This window comes from Marmota marmota, unplaced genomic scaffold (assembly GCF_001458135.2).
Source record: "Marmota marmota marmota unplaced genomic scaffold, marMar, whole genome shotgun sequence".
Lineage (NCBI taxonomy): Eukaryota > Metazoa > Chordata > Mammalia > Rodentia > Sciuridae > Marmota > Marmota marmota.
In genome coordinates this window covers 42,553,456-42,565,349 of record NW_026000108.1, presented here as the reverse complement: position 1 = coordinate 42,565,349, position 11,894 = coordinate 42,553,456, and the positions used below count along the sequence as shown (strand labels likewise).

The 11,894-nt window shown below is 41.5% G+C and overlaps 1 protein-coding gene and 1 pseudogene across 3 annotated transcripts in view; one reads left to right on the top strand and one right to left on the bottom strand.

Moving 5' to 3' along the window:
- The window catches only part of Hopx (HOP homeobox), a 29,795-nt gene extending 24,296 nt beyond the window's left edge, over window positions 1–5,499 (top strand). For all 3 annotated transcript variants that reach the window (XM_015482138.2, XM_015482135.2, XM_015482139.2), the window contains one exon: window positions 4,724–5,499. In XM_015482138.2, the coding sequence (XP_015337624.1) occupies window positions 4,724–4,801 (78 nt within the window). In that variant the 3' untranslated portion in view covers window positions 4,802–5,499. The remainder of the gene's footprint in view (window positions 1–4,723) is intronic.
- Window positions 613–721, bottom strand: LOC125611022 (annotated as a pseudogene).
- Window positions 5,500–11,894: the final 6,395 nt, after the last annotated feature.

The window sequence follows — 11,894 nt, the reverse complement described above, 5'->3', positions numbered from 1 at the left end:
TCTTACTAGACTGGGTCTCATCTTCCCAATCTTTCTGCCCTCCACTCCTGCCATCTTCATCTGTACTAGGAGATGGGAATGGTTCTCTAATCTCTTCAAACAACTTATACATTTTTTTAAAAAGTGTCTTCTACAAAAAAGAAAAGCATCTTTTGGAGATATAGTGTCCAATGATGAACTTTCAGGCATTCATGAAATCATTTTTATTTGTAGCAGTTCTTTTGGGGACCTTGGAATAGCTCCATGGGGGCCAAGGCCCGCTGGGCCCACATATAAGCAGGATCTGTATCAACACATCCCTGTCTCTGTTCTTCACCAGTGTGGTTCTTTTCACACAGCAAGGTTCAAAGCCAAAATAATATTCATCACATAGATCCGAATCTTCACCCTACCCTAACACCAGCCACCTCCAGATAGCATCACACTTAATTTTCCTACAACAAATAATACTTTACAACAAGAAAAATAAGCATGAGGTATTCTTATGAGGCAGTTCCTGCAACGACTCACTACTGATGATTTGACAGGGGCAAGAGGAGCCAAAAGGTAGACACATTCTCTGACTGGGGGGTGGGGGTTGTGGACCTCTTTTTTTTCCTCCAACCCTCCTTACATCAGTTGAGTAATGTACTGACATCCTAACAAGTTTGAGGAAGACACATCTCTCATGATGGCGTGAAAAAACCTAGTCATTACACTTATGAACCAACCACAAAAGAATCTGCAGCTCTCTTTATAGCTGTCCCACTGTAGGACAAAACTCTCTGCTGTGGGGGGGTGGGCAGGCAGATATTCAGAGTGACATGAAGGATGCTCTAATTTTTTTAAGTTGTATTAGGGTCCTAGAATGATTTTTCCCTCTCTAGATAGTAACCTAAACATCACCTACATTTAAGTTAGTTGAACCCATTTAGAATGCTTCTTTTTATCATTTTGAAGTCAGTGTTAGAAGGGGCTGGGAAAGCTCTTTCATCAGCCCTTTGGGAGCCTAGGATGATCTAGTGTTCTCTATTTTACAAACACACACACACACACACACACACAATTGAAGTGCAGTGTAGTTGGCATTGGTTCTTGGAGAAGTTTCCAGTATTTTTTTTTTATCTCCTCTTGATGTTTTGGGCTTGTTCCCAGAACCCAGTGGTTTTTAGTTGTTGGATGTTTTATCTGTGGAATAAAGACCTCTAAAGGTCTCCCCGTGAAAAGAATGAAATGTTAGTTGCTAGAGAAAAGGATACGAACAATGTTATTTTGCACTAACTCCTCCCATCCCAGTGTCTCATTATCATCTGTTCAATCAGAGTAAATAAATCTCCATCAGAGGGTGAGGGTAATGAGGGCACGCATTTATAAGCAAGCTAGGGATGAATATCTTTCCCAGGGGATGACAGAAACAAACGGAGGGAAGGACAAAGCCAGGTGGAAAATCAGCATAGATGTAACTGAGACATATAAGATTCCACTGTGTTGGGGGGTGGCGCAAGTGAGGGATTTAATGGTTTTTGTTGGATAGCAACTGGTTTGTTAAATTATTATGTATGTATTTGATTTTAATATATATATTAAAAAAGTTGAGCTTTTCTGGCACCTACTCCCATCCCCCAGTGCTAGAACTCAATTGGTTAAACATTTGGATGCCAACTTGCAAATTCGCAAACGTGTTCCAGGCTGAAGCAATTTTCGGTAATGCCATCAATATTCTACCTCACTCCATAGTGTAAAGATGTGGGTGGTTCTTTTGAATGGGGCCAGCTCAACCATTTTGTCTTAAATGAGTTCTGATAGAAAGTGAGATTTTCCTCCTCTAGGTTTTAATTAGTCAGTCTTTAAAATGCTGTCATTTATTGGGCTCTGGTCACTGGAAATCCTATTTAATCAGCACTTGAGGCCTCGAAACCCCCACAGGGCTACCTCATTAAGGAAGCTGGTGTCACGCTGTGCTCAGGCCAGAACCCAGAGTTAGCTGAACACACATATGGATTCTAGAAGAAAATGTGCCCAACTTTCACAGAACTTGGGTTGAAGCCACCAAAGTTATGGGAGCTTTCTCTTCTCAAAGATTAGTGATCCCCAGGAGTAAAATATGGCATCCAGAGAGCAACCCCCAAAGAAAGGGCTTCCCTTCCCATCTTGCTGGCCTCTGCTCTGGCTTTAGATTCCTTTTCTCTGCTGCCACCCCCCAGTATAAAGGAGGATAGACAACTGACCTTGACAGCTGTGTGTGGCCGTGAGGTACACCTCTGCTGTACCAATCGGGGCGTTGTGGTGTGGCCCTGTGATGTTCATCCAGCCTAGCACTGACACGGAGCCCCAAGCCATCCTCGAGCCTCACACCCTTTCTAGCGCCACAGCCTGTCCTCCAGCACTTGTCCTTACAGGCACTTCTGCTCCTGTGCTTTTCCCACTTTCTTCTGATCTTGAGCTGACACTAAAACTCCCTTTCAGATCTCTAGATCTCTACAGAGATGAGATCTTCCCCAGTATGGCCCTAGAGCCTGGCCCACTGTTCTGAGGTTGAAACTGCATCTGAGCAGCCATCAGGTCATGCTAAGCATGGAGCCACTCTAGATGCTTCCCTCTGCACCGCCTCCATCAGCACATCCCAGGTCTGGTGTCTCAGAGCTGGGCTGTTTCTGTTGTTTCCTATCTGTCCCCTCATTCCCTTGCCCCTAGAAGGAGTGAGTTTCAGAAAGCTCAGAAGGGAGAGTAGAGACATCCCCCACCACCAAGCTTACTTCATTTATAGAAGAGCTGAGTGATGCTCTATTTTTAGGGACTTTTTTTCAAGTTTTCATAACTAATAGTTACAATATAGCTTTCTGGTGGAAGGGCCCAGTGCTGCAGAGCCCTGGGCCACCTCCCCAAGCAGCTTGCCTGTTTACACTGAGTGACAGGCACTACCATCATTCCCAATGTGTACCAGGACATGTGAGCCGCTGGGAAGCACAGAGGTGGACAGAGCTTGGGGATCCCGACTTCCTTGTCAAGCTAACCTGTTCTCTCTGGTGGGGATCAAGCTTGCTGCTCTGTTTCCTCACTACTCCCTCTTCAAAGTTTTGTTTGTTTGGGGGTTTTGTTTGTTTTGTTTGGGGTTTTTTGTTTGTTTGTTTTGTTGGGGGGGGTTCCTTGGCAGTACTAGGGATGGAACCCAGGGATTCATGCATGCTAGGCAAGGGCTCTACCACTGAGCTATACTCCCAACCCTTTTTACTTTTTATTTGAGATAGGATCTCACTAAATTTGAGGCTGGCCTCAAACTTACAATCCTCCTGCGTCAGCCCTGAGTATCTGGGATTACAGACATGAACCACCACACCCTACCAATTTGTTTTCTTAAATCCCAACTTCTTAAATCCTGATCAACCTGGTCCAGACCCCAGCCCTATTCCCAGCATGCTTCTCCTGAACTCTCACCCACTCCATAGCATAACAAAGACAGCCAGGGACTAGGAGAGTAACATACTGCATTATCACAACACATCAAAATGTTTTAGTCTTCCTATGGTACCAGGTCTAGAAGCATGCCATCGGGGAGATTCCCCAAATTATGGCCACTTCTTTTTTTGGGGCAGTACTGGGGATTGAACTCAGGGGCACTCAATCACTGAGCCACATCCCCAGCCCTATTTTGTATTTTCTTTAGAGACACTGAGTTGCTTAGTGCCTCGCTTTTGCTGAGGCTGGCTTTGAACTCACAATCCTCCTGCCTTGGCCTCCTGAGCTGCTGGGTTGCAGATCTGTGCCACCTCGCCCGGCACATGATCACTATGAGATGTGACTACGTGAGTCATACAGAGCTGGAAGATTCTAATAAACTTAGGTCCTCTCCATCTTCTCTCACTGCTCAGTGGCCCTGGAGCAGGAGAGAGGGGGCTGGCCCACTCCACAGATCCCTGAGTGCTGCCAGGTTGTCTAGTGCTCAGTTACCATTCATTTTATTCATCAAATTCTTACTAATTAGCTGTCAATGAGCAAAGCCCACAGTAGATCAGCCATAGAGATCTATCTGAGCATCAAGCAATGTCTTTAATTCCTTTTATTCATTCAACAAATATTGATTAATCTCTAACTCTTGATGCAATGGTGATGATATGAAAACAGTTTCTGTTTCTAGAAGGATGGATAGATTTTTTAAAAAGTGAATAGTCCAGGAACTGTGGCATACAATCATAATCTCAGTGACTCAGGAGGCCAAGGCAGGAGGATGGCAAGTTCAAAGTCAGCTTCAGCAACTTGTGAGAACCCTGTCTCAAAATAAAAATAAAAAGAGCTGGGGATGTAATTCAATGGTAGAATACTCCACTGGTTCACTCCTGAGTACCAAAAACAAAACAAAAAGAAAAGTGAATGCATAAGCAAATAATTTTTTTAAATATATTAAAAGTTCTAAGAAGGCAACAAGGTACTAAAAGCTATAAGGAGAACCTACTTTTGATAAGAGTGGTCAGGAAGACTTCATCAAGACGGTTCTATTCAAGCTGAAAACTGTAGATCACAGAAAGACCCTCAGATAAAGAATGTAGCCCATTCTAAGCATAGGAAATGACTGTGCAAATGTCCTGAGACAGAAAAGTTGGGTGAAATGTGAGAAACGTTTCACCATGAACCCATCCCTTGCTTCCCTCCTTCCCAACTGGGCCACAGAGGCTATGTTTTAGAAAGTAAACAGGCATTTCAGTTTCTCAGTATGTGACAGATAATCTTGCCCACTTCTCTCTTCCAGAAATGGTTTAAACAGCGCCTGGCCCAGTGGCGGCAGTCGGAAGGCCTGCCCTCAGAGTGCAGATCTGTCACAGACTAAGGAGGCCCCGCACCAGCAGCTCCCCTCCGTGAGGTCCGTCTGCTGATTCTCCTCAACTTCACCACGCCGATTCAACTTTTCAGTGTAATGATGTATGTTCCATTGTTAGCTGTCCTGGATTTAACACAGTGTTGTGTTTTTTTTAGCTGTATATAACTAGAAAATAACAACCGGAAGCTAACCTCAACTTCCATATAAAGCAGTGGCTTGGCTGGGAACTCAGTGTGGCTTGGTTTCCCTCTGGGTTGGAATGACAGATGGTGTGAAAGCCATCTAAGTTTGCTTTGGACCCTCACCTCCCAATGACAATTTGCTTTTACCATCCATTTCAAAACAAGCAAGGCCTCTGTTGAAAAGATAACATGATGGAGCAGGGAAGGCATTTCCTTCTGAATCTCCTTACCTAAGTTTTTCTCCTTATGTTTCATTTTGATACATTTTTGGTTGGGTGAGAATACAGAGGTGTATTTGAGTCATTCAGATTTTATAAAACAGTTCCTTGGCATATAGCTGCATTAATTGGGAAAGAACCCCGATGGATTAGAAGAGACGTCAACCAAAATGCAACTCCAGAGATTCAAAAAGTCTTGAATTTACCTTATTTAATGCATTTGTTAAATTTATTTTGCTAAATAAAATGAACTGCTTTTTGTCTCCGAAATGGTATTCTAAATAAAACCTTAACTTTTTGTTGAAAATGCATTGAGTCCTTTACACATTTTTTTAACCTAATAAGAAACATATCAAAGAGAAACAGAACAGTTCTTCCTAGGAACTGAGAGTTGTCATTTTCCAAATCCTTGCTTTTCCAAGTGTGGTCCAAGACCAGTCATTAGCATTAGCAGTGAAGCCTGGTAGTGGGAGACTCCCAGAATCTCAGACCCCAATCCAGACCTATGGAATCAGATTCTACATTCCTACTGAGGTCCCCAAATGGTTTTAATTCATAGGAAACTTTGAGCAGCACTGTTTCAAAGGACACTACCCGTCAGTTTACATCAATTCACATCCATTTGCTAAGGTAGCTCATAAATGTCTTAATGGTCTCTCAGTTAAGATGGTGTCAGATTGCATGGAATAGTAACTTGGTAACAGATGAACCAAATAGACAAAGGTGGGTAATCCTGGGCTATTCAAGTAGTTCCCTAATGCTGTTAAGGATTTAGGGTCCCTCTGTATTCTCAACTTTGCTATCTTTAGCACTTGGCTCCAGAGACTGGAGACAATTCTGGGACTGAATCTGCATTTCAATGGTAGTGGGGGAAAGGAGGTGGGAGGGAGGCAGCTAGAGCAAGTGCTCAAGCCAAAGGCAAATGCCAGCTCAGACTTTCCTTTTAAAAAGGTTTGCACATGGGGCTGAGGCTGTGGCTCAGTGGTAGAGCTCTTGTCTAGCACATGTGAGGTGCTGGGTTCACAGCATAAAAATAAATAAATACAATAAAGGTATTGTGTCCAACTACAACTAAAAATAATTTTAAAAAAATATATTAAATAAAGGTATTGTATCCATCTACAACTTGAAAAAATATTTTTAAAAAAGGTTTACGCACACATGCCAGGCAAGGTGGTGTAGGCCTATAATCCCAGCGGCTCAAGAGGCTGAGGCAGGAGGATCACGAGTTCAAAGCCAGCCTCAGCAAAAGAGAGGCACTAAGCAATTCAGACCCTGTCTCTAAATAAAATACAAAAAAAAGGGGGGGGGGTCACACACACACACACACACACACACACACACACACACACACTGCCTGGAAGTCCCCACTAGCAGCTTTCATCTACATCTCACTGGCCAGAATGGGTCACAAGGCCAACACTAAGTGAATCTGGGAATCTGGGAAAGTGTCCATTTGTGATTGGGCATGGGGTACAGTTGCTAAGAAGGAAAGCCTGGAGGGTGTAGCTGGGTGATAGGGTGCTTGCCTACTGGGTTTAACCCCAGCACTGCAAAAACCAACCAACCAAAAAAAAAAAAAGCAAGAAGGAAAGAGCCAGGCATGTTGGAACACATTTGTAATCCCAGCAATTTGGGAGGCTGAAGCAGGAGGATTGCAAACTTGAGGCAAGGCTGGGCAACTTAACAACACTCTGTCTCAAAATTAAAAAATTAAAAAGGCTGGGATGTGCTAGGTGATTCAAGTGCACCAGCAACCAGCATTTGATCCCTAGTAAAACACACACACACACACACACACGGAAAGGATGGATATTGGAAAGGCCACTAATAATATCTATCAATGCAGCCAGGAACGATGCTGGTGAACACTTCTGAACTCTTACCTACAATTCCAGCTCAGTTTTCCAGTTCTTTAAAATAAAGAGCCCAAGAGTAAAAACACTAACGATTGTTCTGAATACAACTGTTTACAAGATCCTGTTAAACATCCTTGGCAAGCTTCCTCTCCCCCACCTTAAAACATTTCTTCTGTAAACAAATAGTGAGCCAGGGCTTGAACAGAATAGCCTCATCTTGGCATCCTCCCCTCAACCTAATTAGTGATGGTCTAAGCATCTGCCAGCCACAGGGTTGGATGCTGACTTTTTTTCTGGAAAAAAAGAAGGGTGAAGGCAGGGTTTGTAATATATAGCCTTTATTGTGTTGAGGCATATTCCTTGTAGGGATGAGGCAGAAGTATGTCTATATATTAACACTTGATCATAGAGAACATTTTTAAACTTTTCTAAGCATTCTCACAGATACTGGATACACAGTGAGAGGACTGTGGGCCAGTGACACAGAGCACAGATCTGCTCATACAGTAATGAGAGAGAGAAGCTGAACCAGGTCTAAGACCTAGGGGGGAAGTCTTTCCAGCCCATCTGAGCCATGATTCAAGAACAATCCAGGACAAGAAGAGTTAACCTGTGGGCAGAAGTCTCACTTCCCTTGAGGGAGTATAGAGTCCTTGAGCGCCCTAGTGGGAAGGAAGGAGGATTCAGTGTTCTTTAAGATGTGAATTTGTTCCCAAGACTAATATTCTTGAGTTTGCTTTTTTTAAACCATAAAACAAAGATTGTAACACTTTATTTAAAAAGAGCCTCTTGTAAATACGTAATAATTACCATTGCTACAAAGTACTAAAGTACATAGGGCAGGCTTATTTTGATCCATAAGCCTTTATGAGAAAACAGAGCTCCAAGTGTTATCCTAGAGTCTCTGCTGGACACCCAGGGTCAGGCCCCTAACTGATAATATCCACCCTAGACTGAGAGAAATTGCCCAAGCTCTCTCTCCTCACCTTGTGTCCTAGCTCCACTACTGCAGACACAGCACAGATCATCCTCAAAGTCCCTCACTGTGGCCATTCAGGCTATAGAAGCTGGAAAAATGAAATACTCCCTTTTCTACTCACTCTTGAAGTGGTTGTGGTGATGTGACACTGTCTACCCAATGAGACTTAAATTGAAGACTGGGGGTGGGGCTTGAAGGAGCATTTTTGCATTTCTTATTTTATTTTTTGAAATGCTGGGAATTGAACCCAGGGGTCAGGGCATGCTTGGCTGCATTTTTGCATTTCTTTCTTTTTTTTTTTTTTTGTCTCTTTTTAGATTTACATGACAATAGAGTATATTTTGACATATCACACATACATAGAGTATAACTTTCCATTCTTGTGGTTGTACTTGATGTGGAGTTACACTGGTGGTGTATTCATATATGAGCGTAGGAAAGTAGGGTCTGATTCATTCTACTGTCTTTCCCATTCCCATCCCCCCTCCCTTCTCTTCATTCCCCTTTGCCTAATCTAATGAACTTCTATGCTTCCTCCCCCACCCTTATTGTGTGTTAGTATCCATATATCAGAAAGAACTTTTGGATTGGCTTATTTCACTTAGCATGATAGTCTCCATGTTCACATTTTTGTTTTTTGTTTTTTGTTTTTTGATGATTTTTAATTAAATTTATTTTCTCTGATACATAAAAACTTACATATAGTACATATTAAGAGGGGTACCATAGGATGGTTTGATACATACAGACATTGTGTAATTTTTAACTCATGATAAAGGTATCTATATTCTCATTTATCATTTCTTCATAGTAAAACTTTCAAAATAATTTATTTTTGAAGTGTAGAATACATTTTTGTTATCTATAGAGTCATACTACTGTTCAATAACACAACAGAACGTCTTGCTCCTATCTCACTGTAACTCACTATCCCTTATCAATCTTTCCCCACTCCTCTTAACCTTACTCTCCACAGCCTCTGGTAACCGCCACTATACCCTTGTGTTGTTCCTGGTGTTAGAAAAAAAGGGTTTTCAGTGTTTCCTTCAATCAGCATGATGTTGGCTATTGTGGGTTTGTAATATATAGCCTTTATTGTGTTGACACATATTTCTTATAGTATATAATATTTCTGGGGTTTTTTTAAATTTTATTTATGTGTTCTAATCAGTTATACATGATAGCAGAATGCTCTTCGATTCATTATACACAAATGGAGCACAATTTTTGACTTCTCTGATTGTACCCAAAGTAGGGTCACACCATTCATGCAATCATACGTGTACCTAGGGTAATGATGCCCATCTCATGTCACCATCTTTCCTACCCCTATGCGCCCCCTTCCCCCTTCCCCTTTGCCCCATCCAAAGTTTTCCACTCATCCCATGCCCCACCTGATTGGATTGGCATCCACTCATCAAAGAAAACATTCAGCCTTTGGTTTTTTGGGATTGGCTTACTTCGCTTAGCATGATAACACCAACTCCATCCATTACCTGCAAATGCCATGATTTAATTCTCTTTTATTGCTGAGTAACACTCGGTTGTGTAATTTTTGCATTTCTTGATAAAAGGTAACACAGCAGGCTGCTATCCTTTTCTCCTGTTTTGACTTGAACTAGTTTCATTTGTTAACTGTAGAAATAATCCAAAAAGGAAACATACAACATAACAAACAAAATTCATAAAAATTACTCAGGATCACACCACCCAGAGGTAACCACTTGTTAATCTTAGTATTATGGACTACCATATTGAAGGGAAGGACTACTTTCTGTGCATAATCAGAGATCAAGGAAAAAAATACTTGATATTTAGAAGTTAGTTGCAGTTTGAACTATTGCCCTGAGAGAACGAAAAGATTCTCCCTAAGGAAAAAAACTTGGCTTTTTGTTTAGAAAAAGATCTTGATATATTTGGGGGACTGTCCAAAATATAGATCTAGAAGGAGAAGAGGGGAAAAAATTCAGTGACTATGCTCAATTTTTTTAAAAAGTGTAAATTTAGTGGAAACTCTGGTAGGAGAATATTTGGGAACTTTTGGCATTTGAACAAGGAAGAGACTGAGGAAAATATAATGTCAGTTGACCCAGAAGAGGACCTTTGAGAGGATAGTGGGCTTGGCTTAGGAACTTTATGCTGTTCCTTTCTCTCCTCTTCTGCTATCTGTACATTTCAGAAACTCCTCCCACTTCACACAATCCTGGTAGAACACTTAATTTCGGTGTCCTAAATGCCCCACCCACCCCATGATAGGTGGACACATGACCAGTATTACCAATCACAATTCCAGGCCCTGAAGCAATGTAGAGGCTCCTAATGTAAGTTAAGGCAATCAAAGTGATCAAAAGACCTTTACCAGAATTTTCCCAATTGATCTGGAGATGATTTCCCAATTGATCTTACATGGAAAGTTCTGAGGATGGACTGGTTGCAGGAATCCATTTTTCAGCCACTCTGTAATGGGAAAGGATGGAGCTAGCAGAGATGGGAGTTAGAGTGATAGAGAGAGACAGAGAGTCCTGCAACTCTGATCATCATTCTCCCCATGGTCTACCTAAGCCTTACTATCTCTATGAACTTGTGAATTCCCTTCATAGTGTATATCTGTGATGCATCATAAAAGGAGTCCTGACTAATGGCAGGATGAAGAAAGGAAGAGAGTAGTACATGGAAAGACGAGTATCAGCCACTAGGATAATTTAGAACCCAGAAGAAGCAGTTCAACAAATCTTGAAAATAATTGGGCAGAGTAGCAGACTTTTCTTAGTCAAAAGGAAATTGAGAAAAAAAATATTTTTGCATATTAAAGGAAAAGATAAATAGAATATTTGCAGACATCCAAGTTATGTTCTGTTTTGAAGTAGATGCAAATGTGTGGTTAGATAAGCTTTTGTTACCTTCTTGGGCACATTTTGCTACTCACTCTCTCAACCCTTGCCTTCCACATATAAATCTTGTCCCACATATTTTACTGTCATTTAAAAACCTCATACCAACTGTTTGAGATGTGTCCCTACACTCAGTGCCAAAGTGACTACCAATAATGATAATAATAAAAATAATTTGAAGGTACATTCTTTTCCCATGATGAAACTGCTGAAAGGTATCACTCAATAGTCAGGCAAGGACGTAGGACACCTGCCACTGCTTATGTTGGCAAAGCAGGAGTATGAAATAATGAGATTTGCGTGTGTGTTCTTTTTATGTAGGTAGGCTGGTGCTGTGCTGTTGTGCCCTTTATACACAAGTATAAGAATGGAAGCCAAGGTTCCTAGAGTCCTTTTCCTACACCTTCACTTTCACCTGCACTATTCCAGTTGTACTATTACAAACCCTCATGAGGAATGTGTTCCTGTTAACAAATATCAATGTGGCTTCTTATAAGAGTTTTCTCCCTAAACTTAGAAAAACATAAGAAATGTTGGTTTGAATCTCAACTTAGGTAACTCATCCAATTACTTAAATACAGTGATGAGCTGACTCAGAGTTTGTATGAATCATCCTGAGAATTCCAGATTAGCAATGCAGAAGGATTTTCTTTCTTCTTCTTCCCACTCCTGTTTTTAAAAGCTTTCTAAATGGGAATTTGGCATCATCTGGGAGTGAAGAATGCAAATTTCTGGAGATGTTAACCCTAAGAATAAGAATCCTCAGGGGCATAAGAACTACCAACCCAAAGCACAGAATATGGTCAGGATACAGAACGTGGGTAGATTTATAAGAATGCACATGTATATTTGCATGGCCATGGGGGACAGCTGAGACAGAGTTTTGTTTGTCCCCTTAGCCCTCTCCCCTTCTTGAGTTTCGTCTGAGAGATGGTGACCCACCTAAAGACTAAGTTTTTTCACTTTTCTTTGT